A 25359-nucleotide genomic window follows, 5' to 3' on the forward strand; every position below is an offset into this window, starting at 1 on the left:
GGAATCAAATTGGCGACCCCTTGGTTTGCGGCCGGCGCTCAGTCCACTGAGCCGTACCAACTAGGGCTGAATGCACTTTAAAATGGTAATTGTGTGTTACGAATTTTACATCAGACTTGAAATGATTAACAAAAATATTACTAAAGTGTTTGAAAATTAAGAAAAATACTAAGTAATTCATTGGTTACTCAATACTAAGTATTAAAAGTGGAAACAGCTGGAGCGTCACTACAGGGTGACGCTCCGACCAACTGAATCACACCAGCTGGGGCTAAAGAGTCTTTTAAAAATTTTATATTTATACTGAAAAACCCAGTTTACCTGTTTCTCCCCCACATCCCCAATCCCCTCCCCTACTTCTGACAGCTGCCAGTCTGTTCTCTATATCTGTGACTGTGAGCTGGGTTTCTTCCCCCTGCTACATATGAGAGAGATCATACAGTGTCTTGTTTCTCTTTCTCTCTGTAACTTACTTCACTTGGTGTAATACCCTCAAAGTCCATCCATGTTATTGCAAATGGCGAGATTTCTTTTTTTTTAAAATGGCTTCAAATTTATAGTGAGTAAACATGTGGTATTTGCACAGGAGTAGAAAAACAAAATAATTGAGGCAACATAATAGAAGCTTAGAAACACACTATAGTTTGTGGAGCCTTTAGGATAGCTTTGATGTTTTTAAAATATGTCCATAAATTTTTTGATATTCCTCCCTTGAATGTGGCTAGACTTAAGTATACAAATGGAATTATAAGAAGGGACAATGTACACTTCAGAGACTAAGTTCTAAAAGGCACTGTGAGTTTGTTTTTTTTTTTTAAGATTTTATTTGTTTATCTTTAGAGGGGAAGGGAAGGAGAGAGGGAGAGAAACATCAATGTATGGTTGCCTTCGTGCGTCCCCTGCTGGGAACTGGCCAGCAGGGAACTGGCCTGCAACCCCAGCATGTGCCCTGACTGGGAATCGAACCGCGATCGTGTGGTTCACAGGTCTGAGCTCAATCCACTGAGCTACACCACCCAGGGCTGTGAGTTTTTTATGGAGATTAAAATTACAGTAAGGTAGTTTTTCATTATTTACAAATACTGAATACTGTTGCACACCTGAAACAAATTATAATGTTGTATGTCAATGATACTTCAATAAAAATAGCCATAACATTATAGTAAACTAGTAACATTTCATACTCTATTGGAAAAATTAAACTTTCTAGCAATATTAAGTGTTTTAGAAGATAAGAAATAATTACATGCTTGGGGGGAGTGTAAAAGGTTAATATTCTGTAATTCTGGAGTACAGACACTCAAAAAAACCCAAGAGACGAGTACTGGCATGTTCCCAGTAGTACTGTTCATAGCAGTAAAGAGCCAGAACTGTATTCCAACAGCAGAACAGAATACTGTCCAGCAGTGAAAATGAATTCTAGCTAAAGAAAACATGCATAATTAAACAAAGTGGATTCAAATTTATAGTGAGTAAACAGTTTGTGGAAGAATACATGTAGTATTATTTCATATACATTATAGTAAAGAAAACATACATGTAGCATAATTCCATGTGCATTATAGTGAAGAAAACAATTCATGGGAAGATAACATGGAGTATGACTCCATATACGTAAGATTCAAAATCATGCAGTACTAAGCAATAAGGTGTTTGCAGTTAGAAATGTGTGTGGTAAAAATGTTTTTAAAAGCAAGAGATAAATAGCTCAGGATAGTCATCTCAAACATGGGGGGTGGCAAATATGAGGCCCCATCGGGATTTTAAAGTCGGTGGGGTTTTTTCATATTAAACCAGGTGGCAAGTATAAGGATTTTTATGATGATGTAAATTTAAAACTTTTTTTAATAGTATTGAATGCATCTATTAAAGTTCACTAATCTTGAGTGTGCTTTCTGGTAGGTTTTTACATTTGCATAAACCATCCTCCAGATATAAGATATAGAATATTTCCAGAACGTTCACTCATGCTCTTTCCCAGTCAATAGTCCCTGCCTATAACCCTGATACACATGGATGGGCAAAAGTAGGGTTACAGTTGTGAGTGTAATAATCATAACCTATGTGTAGGTCTTTTTCCATATAACAACTGTAAATTTACTTTTACCTAGTCCTGTATTGTGATTTTTACACATATTGTTTAACTGTTCTCTCAAACTATTTGTTCTCATGAAATAGAAATATACTCTCTTAGAAAGATCTATAAGAGAAGAAGTGAAAAAAGAAATCACAGAGAACTATGACTCCTTTAAAAAAGAGATAGTGTGTACTATATAGAAATATACATTTTTTAAAAAATTGGTTACATAAGAGTGGTGGTGAGATAGGTGGGATCAGAGCCCAGTTCTCCCAGTGCCCAGCTGGGACACCTAGCCGATCTTCTGAGGAACAGAGTGAACAGCCAACTGAATCTCAGATTATATAAAGTTTGGAGGCAAAAAATTGCAGAGGTTGTTGAAAAAGCTATGGTGAGGAGATTGTGCTGGGACGGTGAGGTCCCTGGGATCTGCACTGGGACCAAGGCTGCTGTGGCCCCCACCTGGCAGGATATGGGGAGGAGAGTTAGAGCACCAGCTCCTACCCCCACCAGAGTAGGGAGAGCAAACTGGCACCTGGAGAGACCTAGATCCTGAAAGTCGCTGGGGGGAATAGAGAGGAAGTGGGAGACTGACAGAGGTGGTATACAACCACTGGGACTGTGGGTGCCAGCACCTGAGAAATTGGGGTGTCGGACTGCACCTGGAAAAGAGAGGAGCTGGCCCATGTTGGACCCTGACTCAGATAGTCTCCCGACTGGTTGGAAAGTGGAGCTGTGTGGAAAGCTGTGCACTTATAGGGAACTGTGGACAGCTGCTTTGTAAGGAACTCTTTAGCAGCACCTGGCGCACCCCAAGGATGATTTCAGTTGCGTGCACCCAGAGTGAGTGGCTAAGGGGAACTGTGTGCCCTGCTTGTCTGCCACTGCGTGCCCAGAGATAATAGCAGAGCCTGCACTGTGCACCCAGAGTGAGGGGCTAGACAGTACCATGTGCCCTGCTTGTCTGGGGCTCCATGCCAGAGATTGACTCATGCTGTGAGCAGCTGAGTGGCTGATTTGAGCCTGGCAGCTCACAGAAGATATGGGCCGGAGGCCAAGAAACAATATTGCAACCCAGACCTGGTCCCCATCCTTTCAGAACCCCCAAGGAAGGGGGAAAAGCAAAGCCCACCCCCCTTCCTGTGGTGTCTAGGAAAACCAGCAGGACTTGTTGAACAGGTTTAAAGTCAGCAGGAGGCTTATTATATATATATTTTTTTTTTCTTTCTTTTTGGATCCTCTCTTTTTATCCCCTTTTTCCTCCCCAAGTGAGACAATAAGCAGATTGAAAGGGGGAGCACGAGGCTAACCCCCCAATCTCACAGAGCTGGCATTTTATTGTGTATGTGTATTATTATTATCTTGTCATTATTTTTTACCACTTTTATTTGATTAGTATTTTTAATTTCTTTTCCTTATATTTAGTTTTCCTTGTTTTATTTCCCTGTTTAATTGCATTGTTTAACTGGTTTCCCTTATTCTGTCTTTATTGTATTTTAATTTTCCTTCTTTCACATCACCCGTGTTCTAATAACTCAACTTTTGATCAGTTACTATCTATTCTGGTTATCCAGATCATATATTTCTTGTCATATTACTGTTCCAGTACTGTTGTAAATAATTGTTGTTCCATACAATTGTACGTACTACACAGCAACCCCCCCTGATCTTAGCCCACTTCACTTTAATTCTGAGCATTATTGTTGATGTGGTTAACTCTGTTCTCTCTCACACTACACCTGCTTTCTATTCTTTAATCTCACTATATCTCATCATCTAACTTGCACAAGCACTCCATTTTTTGGATTCAGCTCACAGTCATCCTCCCCTCTAATAAGAGTCTTATCTCTCTTTCACCTTTTATAAAAAGTGGCTAGGTGGGTGAAATATCACAGTTAACACTGTATTTATTCAAAGAATCTCCTTGCTGATGCTTTAAATCCCATAAAATACTCTTCTCCTGTCTTAATTCATTTTTCCTACCCCTGCCACTGATCACATACAAGAACAGGTGGGGGCTGAAAATATCAGTATACCTGCTAGAGGAGAAAAACCACCAACAAAGGAACCAGCAACAGGTAAAAACCCAAGTAAAACAAGAGTACCACACAAACAGAATAAAGGATAAACCTAGAGCATTCAGACAAGGAGATCACACCACTGAACACATAGAATTCCTACCATAGAAGTTCACCCTACCAAGACAGCTAGCAAAGTGAAACATCAGGAAGCACAGAAACAAACCAAAAGAGTCACCTAAAATGGGCAGACAGAAAAAAGAACATGCAATCAAAAGGAATGGATGTCTCCCCACTACAAGAGCTAAATGAAATGGAGGTAACCAAACTATCAGATATAGAATTCAAATTAATGGTTATAAAGATACTCGAGGAGCTCACAGACAACAAGGAATTGAGTGAGAACTACATCAGCATGAAAAAGGAAATAGAAACTATAAACAAAAACCAGGAAGAAGTGAACAATAAAATCTGAGAAATAAAAAACACATTAGAAGGAATTACAAGCAGGCTGGATGAAGCAGAGTATCGAATCAGCAAGTTGGATGACAAGGTAGAAAAAAATACCCATATAGATCAAGAAAAAGAAAAGAGACCCAGAAAGAATGAACAGATGGTAAGGGAGCTGCAAGACAACAAGAAATGTAACAATATCCGTATAATAGGGATACCAGAAGGAGAAGAAGAAGAGCAAGGATAGAAAACCTATTTAAAATGTAATGTTGGAAAACTTCCCTAATTTGATGAAAGAAAAAGTCACACAAATTCAGGGAACAGAATTCCAATCAAGAGCAACCCAGACAGGCCCACTTCAAGACACATCATGGTTAAAAATGGCAAAATTCCAAAACAAGAGAAATTCTTAAAGGCAGCAGGGGAGAAACAGGAAGTAACATACAGGGGAGCCCCGATAAAACTGATTTCTCAGTGGAAATGCTCCAAGCCAGAGGAGAGTGGTGAGAAATATTCCAAGTAATGAAACCTAGAAGCCTGCAACAAACATTACTATACCCAGCAAGGCTCTCAATTAAAATGGAAGACCAAATAAGGAGCTTCCCAGACAAAAGGAGTCTAAAAGAATACACCTCCACCAAACCAGCTCTGCAAGAGATGCTAAAGGGACTGAGTTAAGGAAAGGAAGGAAGGAAAAGAGTAAGAGAGAGAGGAACACAGGTATGAAAAATGGCAATTAATAAGTACCTATCAATAATGACCTTAAACATAAATGGATTAAATGCCCCACTCAAAAGACATAGAGTACCCAAATTGATAAGAAAGCATGATCCACACATAAAGTGCCTGCAAGAGACCCACCTCAGAACAAAAAACCTACACAGATTGAAAGTGAAGGGCTGGAAACAGTATTCCAAGGAAATGGACAGGGGGGAAAAGGCAGGGTAGAAATAATCATATCAGACAAAATAGACTTCAAAAAAAGAGCCATAAAAGGAGACCCAGAAGGTCACTTCATAATACTCAAGGGAAGAAACCATCAAGAAGACAGAAATATTGTAAATATATATGTACCCAACATAGGAACACCCAAATACATAAAGAAAATCTTGGAGGACTTAAGAAAGATGTTGACAGCAACACAATTATAGTAGGAGATTTCAACACCCCACTATAAAAAATGGACAGATCTTCCAAACAAAATATCAGCAAAGATATTACAGCATTGAACAATGTCACAGACCAAATGAACTTAACTGATATATATAGAGCCTTTCATCCCAAAGAAGTAAAATACACATTCTTTTCAAATGCACATCGAGCATTTTCAAAGATAGACCACACGATAGGTCACAAAACAAGCCTCAACAAATGCAAGAAAATTGAAATTATGTATGATCAAGCATTTTCTCTGACCATAAGGGACTGAAACTAGAAACCAAACTCAAGGAAAAAAACCTCAAAAACACTCAAACTCATGGACATTGAATAGCATGCTATTAAACAATGAATGGGTCAAGAAGGAGATCAAGGAGGAAATCAAAAAGTTTCTGGAAACAAATGAAAACTCACAGCAACCAAAAACTTATGGGACACTGTGAAGACAGTCTTGAAAGGAAAGGTCACAGTGATACAGGCCTATCAAAAAAGAAGAAAAGAAAGTAAGGAAGGAACATTTCAAATACAACCTAACCCTACACCTACAAGAACTCGAACAACAACAGCAAAGACAGCCCAGAGCAAGCAGAAGGAAGAAAATAAGACCAGAGAAGAGTTAAACAACATAGAGAATAAAAGAACAAATCTAAGGATCAATCAATCCAGGAGGTGGTTCCTTGAAAAGATAAACAAAATCGACAAGCCTTTAAGCAGATTCATCAAGAAAAAAAGAGATAGGACCCAAATAGACAAAATCAGAAATAAAAGAGGTGAGATTACAAATGATACTACAGAAATACAAAGGATTGTAAGAAATTACTATGAAGAACTATACACCAAAAAATTTGAAAACCTAGGTGAAACAGACAAATGTCTAGAAAAACATAATCTTCCAAAACTGAACGAAGAAGAAGCACCAAGCCTGAATAGACCAATAACAGCTGATGAAATTGAAGCGGTAAACAAAAAACTCCTGGTACACAAAAGTCCAGGACCAGATGGTTTCATAAGAGAATTTTACAAAACTTTTAAGGAAGAGCTAACTCATATCCTTCACAGACTATTCTAAAAATTCCAAGAAGACAGAAGACTCCTAAACTTTTTATAAAGCCAGCATCATCCTAATCTGAAAACTAGATAACGACACAACAAAGAAAGAAAACCAGTATCACTGATGAACATAGACACAAAAATCCTTGACAAAATAGTGGGAAATTTCATCCAGCTATACATTAAAAAGATCATACACCATGACCAAGTGGGATTCATCCCAGGGACGCAAGGATGGTACAATATTGGCAAATCAATAAAAATAATACATCACAGAAACAAAAGCAAAGACAAAAATCACATGATTGTATCAATAGATGCGGAAAAAGCATTTGATAAGGTACAATACCCATTTATGATAAAAACACTCAACAAAGTGGGAATAGAGGGAGCATTCCTCAATATAATAAAGGGCATATATGAGAGACCTACAGCCAATATCATACTCAATGGGCAAAAACTAAAAACTTTCCCACTAAGATCAGGAGCAAGACTAGGATGTCTACCTTCACAACTTCTATTCAACATAGTATTGGAAGTCCTAGCCACAACAAATCAGGCAAGAAAAAGAAATAAATGGCATCCAAATTGGGAAAGAGGAAACAAAACTGTCATTGTTTGCAGATAACATGATAGTGTACGTAGAAAATCCTATTGACTCCACCCCAAATCTGCTCGACCTAATAAATGAATTTGGCAAAAACAGGTATACAAAGTTAGTATTCAGAAATCAGGGGAAAAAATCCCACTTGATATAGCTACAAGAAAAATAAGCCCAGGAATAAACTTAACTAAAGAAGTAAAAGACCTGTACTCAGAAAGCCCCACAACAGTGAAGAAAGCAATTAAAGAAAACACAAGCAAATGGAAATATACCGTGTTCGTGGATCAGAAGAATTAACATCATCAAAATGTCCATACTGCCCAAAGCAATTTATACATTCAGCGCAATCCCTATTAAATTACCAATGGTACATTTCACAGATGTAGAACAAACACTTCAAAAATTTTTATGAACCAGAATACCTACAGCAATTTTGAGAAAGAAGAGCAAAGTAGGAGGGATCACAATATCTGATATCAAAATGTATTACAAGGCCACTGTAATCAAAACAGCCTGGTACTGGCAAAGGAACAGGCACATAGACCTATGGAACAGAACAGAGAGCCCAGAAATAAACCCAGGTCTCTATGGTCAATTAATATTGGACAAAGGGGGTGGCAGCATAAAATGGAATAAAAATAGCCTGTTCAACAAATTGTGTTGGAAGAACTGGACAGCTACATGCAAAAAAATGAAACTCAATCACCAATGTACATCATACACAAAAATAAATTCAAGGTGGTTGAAAGATTTAAATATAAGTTGTGACACCATTAAAGTCCTACAGAAGAACATAGGCCGGAAAATCTCAGATATTCTACGCAGCAATATTTTCACTGATATGTTCCTTAGAGCAAGGGACATAAAGGAAAGAATAAACAAATGGGATCTCATCAAAATAAAAAGCTTCTGCATGGCTAAAGAAAATGGTATTAAAATGAAAAAAGAACCAACCGTATGGGAAAACATATTTGCCAATGATACCTCAAACAAAGGTTTGGTCTCCAAAATCTGTAAAGAACTCGTACAAATCCACTCTAAGAAGACAAGCACCCCAATTAAAAAATGGGCAAATGACTTGAAGAGACACATCTCTGTGGAGGACATAGAGGGCCCAGAGACACATGAAAAGGTGCTCAGCATCACTAGCCATCAGAGAGATGCAAATTAAAACCACAATGAGATTCCACTTCACACTGGTCAGAATGGCCATCATAAACAAATCAACAAACAAAAAGGGTTGGAGAGGTTGTGGAGAAAAGGGAACTCTAGTTCACTGTTCGTGGGAAAGCAGACTGGTATAGCCACTGTAGAAACTGTGGAATTTCCTCAGAAAATTAAAAATGGAACTGCCTTTTGACCCAGCAATTCCACTGCTAGGATTATATCCTAAGAACTCTGAAGCACCAATTCAAAAGAACCTATTTACCCCCATGTTCATAGCAGCACAATTTACAATAGTTCAATGTTACAAGCAACCTAAGTACCCATCAGTAAATGAATAGATCAAAAAAACAATGGTACATTTACACAATGGAATTCTATGCAGCAGAAAGAAAGAAGGATCTCCAGCCCTTTGGAACAGCATGGATGGAACTGGAGAGCATTATGCTGAGTGAAATAAGCCAGGCAGTGAAAGACAAATACTATATGATCGCACCATTGAGAGGACCTAATCAACAAAATGAAAAAGCAAGCAAACATAGCCAAAGACGTTGAAATTTAGAACAGGCTGACAGTGACCAGAGGGGAGATTGGGGATAATGGCGGAAAAGGGTAAAGGGTTTATAGGAACAATTATAAATGACATGTGGACAATAAAAAGGGGGGGTGGAGACGGGAAGGAGGCGGGGAAGGCCAGGGTGGTTGGGAGGGGTGGGGGGAAAGGCAGAAAACTACTTGAACAACAATAAAATTAAAAATAAGAAAAAATAAAAACGGTCACATAAAAGAGATGATGACAAATTTCCAAATTTCTGTTTTTTAGAATGATCATGCATTCACACATTACTTTGTTACTATAAGTAAAGAATATCTAGCTAAGTTCATAAATCTCTGATTAAGTTAGTAAAGTATCTGATCATGTTTTGTTTCTTATGGATTTCAAAGCAACTATTATGCTGTAATAATTCTTGGTACTAACATACTTGGTGACGAACTTCCAACTTTGGCAAAAGGGATTCTTCAGTTTTGTGAAACAGGATTAACAAACTATGGAAAGGATGCCTGAAAGTATAGTCTTGGGAAACAAGATTAAAATGCAACTGCACCAGGACTCCTGTTTTTCTCTTATCAAGTGAAATGGTGGTTCTTCTCATAAGTTTGTGGAGTATTTAGATTGATGTAAGTACATATGTGGGTCAGACACTCTAGTTTATCTGTAAGGGATATTCATTTATTTATATAAAATTTTGTCTAGGGCCCTGGCTGGTGTAGCTCAGTGGATTGAGCACGGCCCTGCGAACCAGACAATCGCGGTTCGATTCCCAGTCAGGGCACATGCTAGGGTTGCAGGCCGGTTCCCTGCAGGCCAGTTCCCAGCAGGGGACGCACAAAAGGCAACCATACATTGATGTTTCTCTCCCCCTCTCCTTCCCTTCCCCTCTAAGGATAAATAAATAAAATATATTAAAAAATTTTTTTGTCTAGATTTTATTTTGCTCTATATACTATTCATTGGTGCTTAGAACACAGTGCAGCTTATGGTTGTATATATTATCTGCAGTCAGACATTTCTCTTTTCATTTTCTCTACTTATAAAAATGAAACCTAGCTCCTCTTTGAAAATCACCCAAAGTTACCATGTGTTAAAGACATTCAACATTTTGGGAGATTTCTGCCATTTTTAAGCACAGTTGTGTATGTGTTTGGATTTTTTACAGTTTTTAAAATATACCTACCATATTGTAACCTGTCCTTTTACTCCCATTTCTTTTACAGCATTATCCATTATATTACAGACTTTATGTTTTTCAGCATTAAACAGCCTATTACAGATGTTTAGAAATTTAGAGATATGATCTTATGCTATGATGATACATGTTTGTCTCTAAGCAGGTAGTTGATATAAAATGTGTACGTAACCAAAATCTCTATGCCAAAATTGTAGAGAGAATCTAATGGACTTTTCCATGATAAAACATGTCTAATTTCTGGCATTTAAAAACAAACACAGAAAACCCACAAAAACCATTCTAGCTCAGTTGGCTAAAGCGTTGAGGTCGTGCCAAGGGTGCGGTCTGATCCCTGGTCAGGGCACACACAGGAGTCAGCCAGTGAATCCATGAATAAGTGGAACAACAAATCGGTGTTTCTTTCTCTCTGTCCTTCTCTCTGAAAATCAATAAAATTTCTTAAAAATAATTGGCTGTTTTTTAAAAACTCCACATATTCTTTCTCCATATTTGTTGCTGTCTACCTTTTACACTTTTTTTGAGAATAAAGAAATGTTTAGATTTGACTTTTACCTCCATTTTTGCTATTTTTCTCTAAAATGTCAATACTCAGTCTTTTCAGTTTTGCTCTGGAGTTAGACCAAAATACCTGAGAGAAGGAGATACACTATACCGTTTTCAACAAATCAGCCATGCAGTCAGACAGCCTTCAGTGTAAATAGTGGCTTTATCGTACTGGGTACATACCATTTGCCTTGCAATGAATTCATACTTTGGTAAACTTTTTTTTAAAGGTATTTGTCACCTAAATCTCCATTTGGGTCAGCATCACAGTCTGAAGTTGTACAAGAAGGCAAGAAGAACTCCATGTCTAAGGTATGTGGGTGCTAAAGATGTTTTTAGTTTGGCATATTTATGAATGCTGTATATTACTAATATTTGTAGGTTCCTAACTTTTTTTCTTAAGTCACCATAGTAAATGGGACACCATTTCTTAGTCATCTTAGGATTACCTAGACTAGGAGTCAGCAAGTAAACTTTTTCTCTAAAGGGCCAGATAGTAAATATTTTAGGCTTTGTGGCCCATATGGTCTCAACTGAATACCCATCCCCAGTACCACCTTCACTTTAAAATATTTCAGGATGGGAAACAAAGCACGGTGGTAGGGCAACAGCAGGCGTTAAGAGTTCTCCTTGCAGATGACTGTGGTAACCACCTTGCCTTAGAGGACTCATGCCCCATGAGAGTCATTTATTGTAACAACCCAAGAGTATAACTTCCAGGGGTCCTCATAAGAAATACACCCATTTTAAAAAGTTAAGAGTCACTTATAGAAGCTCCAAGCTTTGACTCCCTGTTTGGTGTTTATGGATCACTCAGAGTTCCAGTACAAATGCAGTTCCCCAGTAATGGTCATTTCTGCTGTAAACTATGCAGCCTAGTGACACAGGTGACGTTCCACCTTTATCAGGTTTTCAGATCAATAGAACTAGGAAGGGTGAGCTGTCACCAAGGTCTGTTTCCTACATAAAAGGTTTGTTAACCTTTTTCAGGCTTCTTCTTTTTTTCAATTCAGGTAGATGGTTTTTAGCAACATTTATTGTGTGCCAGATAATGTGTTTTCTTTAAATCTTCATTACAACCTCACCTCTATAATGTAGAAATCCTTCTCATGCCCATTTTACAGTTGAGAAAACTGAGACACACAGAGATAAGAGACCTGCCCAAAATCTCTTAAGTAGAGGTAGTAAAGGGAGGAAGAGGCATTATACGGCCTGGGATATTTTTTCTACCCTGTTCATATTCACAGCAAAACTAGGTAAGCAACCTAGAATTTGTTCCATCCAACCCATATTGGTTTATAAGAAATGCTATCGGGAATGATAAATGTATAGCTAAGAAGGCAGAAAAACAGAATGTCTCTAACAAGGAGTAATTTTTGTTCTGGGGCAATTCTTACTGAAGACTTTCTTAAGGCTTTCCCATAGTCAGAACTAATTTCAGGCCTTTACTTAACCTAAGACCCATAAGTGAAAAGAATTATACTTACTAAAGCAAGGATTCGTGGCCTAAGGTCCATGGTTAGAATCCAGAGAGTACATACGAACTTAGAAGAAAAGAATAGTTTACTTTATTCTGACTTCTCATTTTAGTTTTAATTATGAATATAAACAGCAAGAAACTATAATACTCTTGACAGTACCTGTGACTTTGTCATCGATAAAAAGTATGGGTTTTTATCATTTGTTATAGATCTCTTGAAATGTTTATAGTGATCCCTACTTCAGTATCACAAGTTGCTAGGCTTGCTGATGGATCTTATTTGTAGATACATATTGCATCATAATTCTTAACATTTTAATAATTGTGTAGCAGTATAAATTTTCTTTGTGACCCTATGTATTTATATTTAACAATGTTATTCTTAGAAGAGGTCTTTAAGCTTCACCAAAATGCTAAAAGGAGGAGAGTTCATGGTACAAAAAAGGTTTTCTATCCCTGGGATACTAGAAGTTTATAAGGTAAAAGAGATAAAGTGATGGTGCCAGTTATTGCTATATAGTGAATCTAGTTTGTGGGTTTTATTCTGTAGATTTTCATGGGAGTAAAAATGAGGGAATAGGAGAAGGTAGTGGCTGGGACTCAGGATGTAACTAGGGTCTGCACTCCTGAGTGAGAAGGCCTGTGTGAGAGCTTGGAAAAGACTGGCTCCGAGACATGAAGGGTCCCCGCTTGGCCAGATGAAGAGAGAGCCACGCGGTTTCAGCAGAGTGAGGACCCCCTGTTGGTGAGGTGAAAGAGGGAGCCACGTGGTTTTGGCAGGGTGCGGACCCCCTTTCCCAGGTGAAAGGGAAAAACCACGCAGCTTTGCCAGAATGGAGATCCCTGCAGCCAGGTGAAGAAGACAGCCACATGCTTTTGGTGGAGTGCAGACTCCTGCAGCTTTGGGAGAAGAGGCCCACGCGGCTTTGGGGTGCCCCCTTTGGCTGCAGGGCCTGAAAAGCAAGAGAGACTTTGACTGGAACTGGGTACAAAGGACTCTTGCCAGTGGACCATGAGAGGGTACCACAGTACTTTGGATTAACTCGAGATCCTGCACAGTGACACAGCTGATGGTGCCAGCGGCCTGCAACACAGACGTGTGCTCTTTTCCTGATTTACGGTACCCGGAGTTGGGACAGTGGGAGAAGGCAGCGCTGTGTGGGTGTAGGTGTACAACCTAAAGGACTTTGATATTTTAGTGGAGGTATTAGGCCTGAATAGCATTAAATAAACATTTTGTTTCCTTTTCACAAATCTCTGGCATTGAGAGATGTCTTTCCAATTGGCAGCGGACAGAAGAGCCCAGTAGATATTAGTATCTTGTTTTTGGGAGGGGCCCCTGTTGTATAGCAGTTTTAGACATCCCTAGGTGGGCCAAATATTGTATTGACCCTCCCTCGGACCTCTTGTTCGGTAACAAAATCTCATATCATATTCCCATTTTGATTCTTGTTAATTCTACTTAAAATAAACCTATTTATACTCTAAAAAAAAAAAAAAATGAGGGAATAATTTAACCTAAATTGGCACACAGAATAAAAATATAATTAGAAATCAGTATATTGGGGGGAAATTGGGACAACTGTAATTGAACAATAAAAATGAATAAATAAAAGTATTAACATAGGAAAAAATCAATATTCCATAGCAGTAGTGATAGTAATAACTACCTAATAATGACAACTTAACTATGCTATCAGTGTAAGATATGTGTGTTATGACTTGATGCGTATCACTGGTTCACTCAGTCTTTTTCTGTTTTCCACAGGAAACTGATGGTAGTGATATGAAGAGCCCTATGTGGCAAGAAATTGAGGAAGATATGCCAACGCTTTCTCCACAATTATGCCTTGAAATTCAAGAACAAGACGCAAAGTCTTTAATAGAATCACCTATGCCTCAGTTATGTGCCAGTGGTACAGAATGGTGCCTTGAAGAAGTCAAGATGAGACCAAGCAATCATGATAAAGAATTATGTGTCACAAATTGTGAGGGACCCGAAGCCAGAGTTCCCTGCTCTAGAGAAGCTGCAGTGAAGCCCTGTGGCAAACTAGAGAGCGGGTGCGCTGTAGTAGATCTGACACAGGTAATTGAAAATAACACAACTGAGACAGAAAATGAAGAGTCTTGCCTCCTGATCAGTAAGGAAGATGTATCCAAAAGAAAAAACCAAGAGCCTTTGTTTGAAGCAGTCAGGGATCCATGCTTTTCTGCAAAAAGAAGAAAAATGTTCCCTGCATCTTCCTCAGAGCAAGAAGAAACAGAAATCAGCTTTACCCAAAAACTCTTAGATTTGGAACATCTACTTTTTGAGAGACATAAACAAGAAGAACAGGATAGGTTATTAGCATTACAAATTCAAAAAGAAGTGGATAAAGAACAAATGAAGCCAAACCGGCAAAAAGGATCCCCAGATGAGTATCAGTTACGAGCCACGCCCTCACCTCCAGATAAATCGCTAAATGGGCAGAGGAATAATTCCAAAGATAGGAACATAAAAGGACAAACTGGTGTAGAGCATTCAAAACCTCGGAGAGTCCCCCAAAATGAACATTGGCAACCTTCTTTTAAGATCCAGTTGAAACATTCAGTTAATGTTAATGAAAGAAGGATGCCAAATTCTGCTAAAGATCGTTGTAATGTATCTAAAAGTGCTCATTCCCTACAGTCTCGTAAGTCACAGAAGAGTATTTTTCAGATGTTTCAGAGATACACAGAGTAATGCATGAGTGGAGGGAATGTTTTAAAATCTAGTAAAGCTGGATCGTGATGCTCTTTTTTTTAATTATAGAAGGTGTATACTTTTTTATTCTGCTCTGTGGGCACACTCATTGTCTGTAATTGAAGGACTATGCAATTATGAGGGAGGAATGTAGAAATGTACTTCTGCCAAAGTCAGTGATAAACAAGAGTCCCGATCCTTTATTAACAACTGTGATGTGCTAAGTTGGACAATCCTTATAGATAATAAATACAGGAATGCCTGGGCCAACTCCCAAGAAATCTTCAAGTGCCATTCTCCTACCCCCAAAAATGCATGTTTTATGCCCTTTGCTCACCTTTTCGATGTGACTTAAGGAATCAGGTTTAAAAATAAGGGGTTTTTTTTTTTTGCTACTTTGCCATGTTTTTGTAGATCACGTGAGATGTATTCTATAACACTAGTCTGATTTTTATCTTTTTAATTATTTTAAGCATTATAGCATTTTATTTAAAATAGGTTAGAATCCCATCAAATCAGAGTTTTCTGGAAAATTGGGATTGACAGAAAGGAAACTAGACTTTTGATGCAAAGGAGTTAAGAGTGTAGAGGTCTGGCTGAGTAGAGCAAACCGACACTTTGGAAGCATTGGAACTCAGTGGGTGATCAGAAACTGGGTCCAAGACAGAGCAGCAGGTACACTTGTTAGAGCATTCTCCCTAATTCTTTGCCAAATGACAGAAAACATTGGGGTTTTATAGCTTGTCACACCACAGAGACTGGTGTCAAAATCAAAATTAGTCATTAAATTACTTGTACTTTTGGAAATTAACATTTCTTTTAATCTTCTATTCCAGGGGAAAACATGGGAATTTACTGTAGGAGAGTTAAATCATGATATACTGTGTTGTGGAACCTGAAACATAAATAACCATGTGTTTATTTACTTACATTATCACTTGTATCGAGAGTGACTTTTATTTGTATTTATGGACAGAAATAGTATGATACTTGGATTTTACCTTATATTACCCACCAAAGTTAAATCTGAGGCAGTGCTTTCATTTTGTGACACTTAGAAACTCTTTAATCTTTGTTTTCATTGTGAATAACTTTCAGCAAACAAACAACAGTTTTCACCTCATGTCTGCTGATGTCTAGTAATTCATCCTTTTAAGGTAAAAATACAATAAAATGTCCTAAGAGCTTTAGTCTTCCTTAACTTTGTCGGTATTTTTACACACTTTTGAGATTTTTTCCCCTCCAGATTTTGTAACTGAAATTCTGTTAATGTTTGCAGATTTGATGGCATGTACTTCAATATTGATTGGATAGGTGATTTAGGGGTAGAATTACCCCTGATGCTAATTTAAAATTTATTTTTATTTCTCATCAGATTGATTTTTTTCAAGGAGCGATTTCACTCTGCATTTCAGGGAAGACACTGATGGATCTGAGCCCTTCCTGGTGTGGCTCAGTGGATTGAGTGCCAGCCTGCGAACTGAAGGGTCACTGGCTCAGTGTGCAGTTACCGGTTCAGTGTGCAGTCAGGGCACATGCCTGGGTTGTCGACCAGGTCTCCAGTTGGCAGTGTGTGAGAGGCAACCAATCTATGTTTTCTTGCACATCAATGTTTCTCTCCTTCTCTCTCTCCCTTTTTTGCCTCTCTCTAAAAATAAATAAAAAGTAAAGAAATACAAGTTATATAATTAAATTTTCCTGAAATAGTCCATGACCAAAGGGGGGGACGGGGATAGTGTGATGTACCTAGGATTTATATATTTAATTACTTAATTATCTGCGAAGTCCTCCTGAATAATGTTGGTTTGAATATAAATTTAAATTTCATTAGTCTTTCCTTTTTAAAAAATCTTTTAAAAACATTTTTATTTACTTACTTTTAGAGAGGGGGGAGGGAGGGAGAAAGAAGCAGAGAAACATCAATGTGTGAGAGATACATCAATCTATTGCCTCTCCCACGCCCCCAAATGGGGACCCGGCCTGCAACCCAGGCATGTACCCCGACTGGGATCAAAGGCCGGCACTCCACCCACTGAGCCACACCAGCCAGGGCTCTAATTTGTCTTTCTAATGGTCCTACTATGTATGCCTTTTTGTTAGAAACTAGTAAATACTTTATTATTCATCAGAATGTACTGCTACTTTTTCCTTTTTTATGGAAAAGATATGAGAGCCTTTAATTTCTCAGAGTACTAAAACTGCAGAGGTTGAGAATCAGAAAATACTAAACGTAAGAATGGACTATTATATGTTTTACCAAAACTACTATAAAAGAAAATTGGAAGATGCGGCAAACTGAGGGAGAAACAAATGTACTTAATTACAAAGAGAATCTCCTTTATATAAAATGTCTCCTAAACACGGTGGGGGGAAAACCGGGGGGGGAAGGGAAAAAAAGAAAAAAAAATGTACTTGAAAAGCAACTAAATAAAATTTAAAAAAAAAATGTCTCCTAATCCATTAAGAAAAAGACTAATAACTGAAAAGGAAAATTAGAAAAGTTTGTTTGATACCAAGGAGAATAGTTCCAAGGAAAGGAAATATAAATGTCTCTTGAATATGTGAAAAAATGCATGATATCACTTACACTCATGTTCATACATTTTTCCATTCTTCAGATTAGTAGATTGGTTTTGTTTTTGTGTATGTGTGTGTGATTTTTTTAAAATCTTGGCAAGAGTGTAGGGAAATATGTACTTGTATGTTGCTTGGTATGAATGGAAAAGTTTAAATCCCTTTGGAGGTAAACTTGACAATTCTGCCTCTAGGAATTTCTGAAAGCTGTCTTCACATATGTGTAGAGTGACATGTATGAAACAATTTTGCATGACATTGTTTGTAATCTCAGACTTAGAAGCAACTATAATGTATCAGTGAACACGAAGAAAATGATGGTGCAATGGAAAACTATACAGCGGTTAAACAAACCAACCAAAACACCCCACCATTTTACAGATATGAAAGTAACTGTAGGATACAGAGTTAAATAGTATATATAGTGTGAAACTGTTGTCCAAAAAAAACAGAACCATGTATATGTATTTGTATAAAATATGCCTGGAAGGAGAAACAGTTCTGCCAGCAGGAAGGGCGACTGGGTGGCCATGAGACTGTGGAAGAATGCCTTCTCACTAGATCCTAGTATAGAATACCAGGATACGTTCTTTTGTACTGTGATTGAATTTTCTATCATACTGAATATATCACCTACCCAACAATTTTAATGTAAAAGAAGCTTATACATCTTAGCCTGCACCACTCTAGAGGGTCTTTTTTGCTTTTAAGTTGTTTTCAGCATGAAAAAAAATAGCGTTTTGAATTTTTAGAACTAGCAGTGAATGAATTTGAAATTGTTTAGCTTTAACATACTCTTTTGAAAAGCAAAACTGCCCTGACTCGTGTGGCACAACGGGTTGGGCATCATCCCCCAAAGCTAAAGGTCACTGGTTCAACTCCCAGTTAGGGCACCTGCCCGGGTTGTGGTCCAGGTCACCAGTTGAGGGCATGTGAGAGGCAACCGATCGATTTTTCTATCACACAGTGTTTTTCCCTCCCTTCCCGTATCTCCAAAAATAAATAAAATCTTTTAAAAAAAAAACAAAACGTTTTCATGTAGCATGGCTGAGAACAATGAGATGAGCCACATAACAATGTACAATTGTCTGCTTAAAGTGTCAGAGCTACCGAAACAATGACTAATACAGGGGTTAAGATTCTGGAGAGTGGAGAACTGATGTTCACAGCCACTTCTTTACTGATAGCAGGTGCCTGTTATGAATGCAGAAGGAGAATTGGGGCTGCTGCTGGTGATCAAAGAAACTGGCAGGCCTCTTGGCCATTTCATGAAGCTACAGTTGCAGTTCCGGAGACTTGAGGGTCATAGGTGATTGTGGTATTTTGAAACTTCTCAGTGCAGAGGATAAAAGGCTGGAAACCTGTGAAAAGCAGAGTTGTCATCAGGTTTACAATGCTGAGGAGGAAAGTAAAGTTCAGTATCTACCAAGGGAAGGAAGCCTGTTAATACACCAGGGTCTCAAATGAAAGACCTAGAACAGGTCTATAAACTACATTCCAGGGGCCAGATCTGTATGCCACCTTTTTTTGTGGGGCCTGTGAGCCAAGAATGGCTTTAAATGCCTTTCGATTTCTTAGTTCTCAAGAGTATTAATCCATAGGGAATTGAACTGTTGGACCAGTAATATGTGTGTGAGCTTTGGACCATCTAAATGAGGGCAGATAGGTGCAGGAAGAAAGAGGAGAATTCCCTTCTTGGTCTCTACCTATGTGATCTTAGGTGAGCTATTTTCATTACCTTACTTTCTTAATTTGTAAATAGAAATAATGTAACCAACAGTTGCTATCAACAGTTTAGTAGTATACATAAAGCAGCTGGTACAGGCCCTGCCTCAAGAAAATAAGGTGGTTGTTCTTCCCCCTGACTATTCACCCACTAGTCCACCAGTCCACTTCCACCCAGTGCTTCATGCTCCCATAAATTCCCAGGTGTGGCATAAATAAATTGGCAATTACCATCTTTCTACTGATGAAGACTCCACTCATGTCTCCCCTGCCAGATGTGTCCACAGCTTCATATGTCACAAGAGACCTTGGTCCCAGAGGAAACCAATTCTCAGAAATACCTCACGGATTCTTCAAGTTCCTATACTAGTTCCACACATTTGGTATGCATAAAGGTGTGTGTAAAACACTAAAACTCTTAAACCAGGGAGTTGAACCACTACTCCAGGCTTACCCATTACTTCTGTATAAAGATCTTAAACAAGGATGACTTTAAAGTTTGAGTCTGATTTTTCCCCCCAGAATATTTTGCTTTGTCTTGGCAGGACTTGGAATAACACAGAACCTGAGTTCAACTGAGGGGACCGTTCTCTTTGTATTTTTACTTACTTTACATTTCTCTTCAACTTGGCTTTTGTACTCCCAAGCTGCCACAATTAGGCTCTCTCTGAAGCTAGTTCAATTCACAAGACTTTCAACTGGTGATCATCCACAAAAAGTTTGGACTGTCTATTCTTACTGCTCTATACATAAAGCAGCTGGTACAAGCCCTGCCTCAAGAAAATAAGGTGGTAGTTCTTCCCCCTGACTATTCACCCCATCCACCAGTCCACTTCCACCCAGTGCTTCATGCTCCCATAAATTCCCAGGTGCGGCATAAATAAATTGGCAATTCTCATTTTTCTACTGATGAAGACTCCACTCATGTCTCCCCTGCCAGATGTGCCCACAGCTTGACCCTACGTCCCAGGGTCAGGATGAGAACCCTACTCCCTGCTCAGTTTCTACTAGACAAATGTAGATTATATTGGGTGTATTGGTTGGAGTGCAGTTAAGAAAACAAAAATCCCAGCAGGTCTTTCATCAGAGGGTGTGCAGTACTGCAAGGAATTGGTTAGACAGGTGTTGGATCAAGAGGAAACACCAAACCCACAAGTGACAGCTGCCAGAAATGGCTACCACCCCGGGCTGGGAAGCAGATGGGAAGGTTTGGGTTACTAGAATAAAGAGGTCAGGAGATGGGGGAGGGTGGACCCTGCAGACCTAGTGTTCAGACCTTTGAGAAGGAAGCACCTCCCAGACGCTGGTACTCTCAAATGGCCTAGTGAGTCCAGTTCTAGAAGATTGAAGGAATTTGGAAGCTGTAGTCAACTGCCACTCCTAGGGCAACGCTGACAGGAACAGCAAAGAAGCAACCTGTCCCTTCCTTCCCCCTAATGCCTCTTACTAATAAAACATAATGGGAAACTTGCTGACAAAGCAGTCTGGGGAAGTGTTTTTTATATCACAGAATTTAGAATGTGGAGCTTGGACCCGAGAGACAAGAAGTGGACCACACAGAGATGTTTTTCTTTAATGGATTTTAGGACTAGAATATCTTGAAATTTTAAAAGCAAAATCCTGGAAAGCCCCCATCCTGACAAGACAGAGGGCTAAAGTGTGTGGGGAAATGGTGCTTAAACATGCCTAGGAGGTAAAAACCTCATTAAAGGTCTATGGAAGGAAACTGCGGAGAACCTTCTCAAGTACCCGTAGGAAACCCTCCCAGTTGTTCAGTTTCAATTACCCTCATATCCTAGTGTCCCCATCTTGACCAGAGCTAAGGGTTTGTATGTGCCACCCCATACACAGATCAACAGTTACCTAAGGCTATCATGTCTTGAGCTTTCCAATTTCTCACCTACAGGAATGAAAAGATCCCCTCTCTGAAATTTCTCAGAAAAATGTTGTAGAAAATTAAGGCCTCAGGTGTCATCACGAAATTCCCAGAGCTCTTAAGAAGGAATACCCCAGAAATAACAGAGAACACATAATTTAAGGAGGGCATTTGAGTCATTGAAATAAATCATAATGAAGTAACTCTCCAGAGTAAGCCTATATTGCCAAAAAAGACAAAAAACATATGTCAAAGGAATAGTGTAATTTTAGCAAGAGGTACTAAGATAATATGAAGTCAATTTGGTTTTCTTTCTGCATTAAAAAAATTTTTTTTAATTTTATTTAGTTATTTTTCAAGTACAGTTTTTTGTCTATTTCTCCCATCCCAGCCCCTCCCCCCCATGCTCCCCACCTCCCTCCCATTTCCTTCCCCCCTAGTCCTCATCCCTGTGTCCTTCATACTTGTTCCTCAAAATCCCTCCCCTTTTTCCCCCTTAAATTCCCTTCCCTCTCCCCTCTGGTCACTGCCCACTTGTTCTCTATTTCAGTGTCTTTATTTTTATTCTGTTTGCTTGTTTGTTTTGTTGTTCAGCTTCCTGTTAAAGGTGAGATCATATGGTATTTGTCTTTATGCTATTAGAGTTACCCTGATGTTCGCCCCTTTGTCCCCCCCCCCCACCCAGCACCCCTCACTCCCTCAGGCAATCTCCCCACCATTATTCATGTCCATGGCTCACTTTATAAGTTCTTTGGCTACTCCATTTCCTATACTGTACTTTACATCCCCATGGCTGTTCTATAATGACATTTTTGTACTTCTTAATCCCATCTTATTTCCCCATACCCCTCCCATCTGGCAACCTTCAAAATGCTCTATCATTGATTCTGTCTCTGTTCTTGTTTACTTAGTTTACTTTTTAGATTCAGTTGATACATACATATTTTTGCCATTTACTCATAGTTTGATCTTTTTTGTAAATAAGTCCCTTTAACATTTTATATAATAATGGTTTGGTGATGATGAACTTGTTTAGTTTTTTCATGTGTAGGAAGCTTTTTATCTACCCTTTGATTAAAAATGATAGTTTTGTGGGGTAGAGCAACCTTGGCTCTAAGTCCCTGCATTTTATGACTTTGAGTATTTCATGCCACTCCCTTCTGGCCTGCAAAGTTTCTTTTGAGAAATCAGCTGACAGTCTTGTGGGGAACTTCCCTGTAGGTAACTAACAGCTTTTCTCTTGCTGCTTTTAACATTCTCTCTTTATCCTTAACTTTTGCATTTTAATTACAATGTATCCTGGAGTGGGCCTCTTTGCATCCATCTTGTTTTGGATTCCCTTGCTTCCTGGACTTGCATGTCTATTTCCTTCACGAAATTAGGAAAGTTTTCTTTCATTTTGTCAAATAGATTTCCAGTTTCTTGTTCTTTCTTTTCTTCTCTGGCACCCTTATAATGCAAATGTTGGACCTCTTGAAGTTGTCCCAGAGGCCGCTTATACTGTCCTCATTTTTTTGGATTCTCTTTTCTTCTTGTTGTCCTAGTTGGTTGTTTTTCCCTTCCTTATGTTCCAGATCATTGATTTGATTCTCAGCTTCATCTACTCTACTGTTGTTTCACTGTCAATTGTTCATTATTTCAGCTAGTGTATCCTTTGTTTCTCACTGGATCTTTTTTTATGCTGTTGAGGTTTGCCCTAAGTTCACTGAGCATCCTTATAACCAGTGTTTTGAACTCTGCATCTAGTAGATTGTTTGTCTCCATTTCATGTAGTTTTTTTTCTGGAGTGTTGATCTGTTCTTTAATTTGGGCCATGTTTCTTTGTCCCCACATTTTGGTAGCCTCCATCTGTTTGTATTAGGTAGAGCTGCTACCACTCCCAGGTTTGGAAGAGTGGCCTAATGTAGGTGTCCTGTAGGTCCAATGGCACAGCCTCCCCTATCACCCAACCTAGGAACTCAAGATGCACCCACCATCTACACCTTCCTGTTATAGTTGAGCCTCGATTGCTATTGGCACATCCTAGGTCAGCCACTGCCAGTATTCTGGTCAGGGTCACATAGCATAAGCTACAAAGTCATCACAGATGGCCACTGCTTTTGCTGTGCTTGGAGTTGCCCAGGTGAGGCCAAGCCGTGAATCAAAGCTGGCTGCTGCTAGTGCCAGGTCTGGGGCAACTTAGTGATAGGTATGGGGCTTGCTGACACCAGATGCTGTTTGAAAGAATTTAGGAAGATCTGAAGCATGGACCAAGACAAGCCATTTATATGGAAAAGCCACTTGAAACAGCTTAGGTGGGCCCATAACTTGGGTGGGGCAGAGCCTGGGGGAGTTGCCAGGTTGGGGCAAACAGTGTGAGCATTGATGGAGTCTCAGATATGGCTCCTACCTGCCAGCTCTGGCTGTGTAGGTGAAGGGTTCAAGAAGGAACAATGGCTTCTTTTAGCATTTTTCGCTGGGAGAAAGCTGTCCTCCTGCCCCAGCTCCCACCCTGATGCTGGACAATTCAATTCCTCCCTGACTGCCTCTGTTGCCTTTCAACCTGCTGCCCTTGCCATGGAGCTCAGAGGGAGTAGTTCTGAGTAAGTCTTTGTGCAGGCCCTTTAAGAGGGACTGCCTAGAACTCCAGAAGTTTCTGCCTTCCTCAGCCTTACTCTCTACTGGTTTTTGTAGCCAAAATTTATGGGGACCTTTTGGCACTGGAACCCTTGGCTGGGAGGCCTGGTGTGGAGGTTGGACTTCTTGCTCCTGAGATATCCCTCTGAAATTTTTATCCACCACATGTGGGCGTAGGACCAGCCCATTCCTCTTCTCTGACCCTACTACCAGTCTCAATGTGCTTTCTTTTAAAAACCACAGCTTCACCCTAGCTGGTGTAGCTCAGCAGATTGAGTACAGGCTGCACACCAAAGGGTCACTGGTTCAATTCCCAGTTAGAGCACACACCTGGGTTGCAGGCCAGGTCCCCAGTGGGGGCCACATAAGAGGGAACCACACATTGATATTTCTCTCCCTCTCTTTCTCCCTCTCTTCCCCTCTCTCCAAAAAATAAGTAAGTACGTAAATAAATAAATATCTTAAAAAAGAAAAACCCACAGCTTCCCTTCAGCTTGATTTCTGATAGTTCTGAATGATTACCGTTCTATATTTTAGTTGTAATTTTGATGTCTAGTCAATTTGGTTTTAAAGTTTTCTAAAATTGATTTGAGAGAGGGAAACAGGAAGGAAGAGAGAAAGAAAAAAACCCCAGTTTCTTGATCCACTTATTTATGCATTCATTGGTTGATTACTGTATATGCCCTAACCAGGGATTAAAACTGCAACCTTAGTGTGTCTGGATGATGCTCTAACCAACTAGCTACCCGGGCAGGGCTAAATCAATTTGGTTCTAATGTTTGAGAATCTTTCCACTTCCAAAGAGCTTGAAGTGTAACTTATAGAACCATATTCTAAGTTTATTGAGTTGAAAACTATGTTTGACAACAAATCAATTTTTTCTCTCTCTTCCTCCCTCTCTAAAATCAATTAAAAAAAAACCATGTTAAAAAATCTCAAGATTTGAAAAATGATTGACTGGAAAAGCACCTTGTAAAAAAAAATGTACTTGATTCCTTCTGTTGGCAAGTGCTTGGAAAATATATATATATATATATATATACACACACACATACACACATATATGATTTTATTTACTTATTTATTTTTAGGAGAAGGGAGGGAGAAAGAGCGGGAGAAACATTAATGTGTGGCCTCTCACACACCCCCATCTAGGGACCTGGCCCAAAACCCAGGCATGTGCCTTGACTGGGAATTGAACTGGTGACCCTTTGGTTTGTAGGCTGGCACTCAATCCATTGAGCTGCACCAACCAGGGCAGAAAACTTATATTTAAGGCTTTTATTTGTATAAAGCTAAAATTGCATGAATTTAACTAGTTTATTTTTAGAAGAAAAAATTCCCTTTGAGCCAATAAGAACAGGTCACAAACCGAAAATAGATAAAAGGCATAATTACCTAAGCCATGTCTTTAGGGAAGAAGAAGTAGCAATTTTAATATTGCAAAATAGCAAAAGCAACCAAAAAGATGAGAGCTGAACTAAGAGGATAACGTAAGGACTAAATAGAGGGGCTCCCTTACCCTCTGACTTCTAGTTATGCCAAGAG

The 25359-nt window shown here is 39.1% G+C and overlaps 1 protein-coding gene across 2 annotated transcripts in view; it reads left to right on the forward strand.

The window, feature by feature from the left end:
• RNF168 (ring finger protein 168) overlaps positions 1 to 16699 on the forward strand; it is a 30775-nt gene extending 14076 nt beyond the window's left edge. For both annotated transcript variants that reach the window (XM_037147441.2, XM_037147442.2), the window contains 2 exons: positions 11049 to 11130; positions 14067 to 16699. In XM_037147441.2, the coding sequence (XP_037003336.2) occupies positions 11049 to 11130; positions 14067 to 15020 (1036 nt within the window). In that variant the 3' untranslated portion in view covers positions 15021 to 16699. The remainder of the gene's footprint in view (positions 1 to 11048; positions 11131 to 14066) is intronic.
• The last annotated feature ends 8660 nt before the right edge of the window (positions 16700 to 25359 follow it).

The sequence above is a fragment of the Artibeus jamaicensis genome, unplaced genomic scaffold (genome assembly GCF_021234435.1).
Source record: "Artibeus jamaicensis isolate MK-2021 breed Jamaican fruit bat unplaced genomic scaffold, CSHL_Jam_final contig_793, whole genome shotgun sequence".
Classification (NCBI taxonomy): Eukaryota; Metazoa; Chordata; class Mammalia; order Chiroptera; family Phyllostomidae; genus Artibeus; species Artibeus jamaicensis.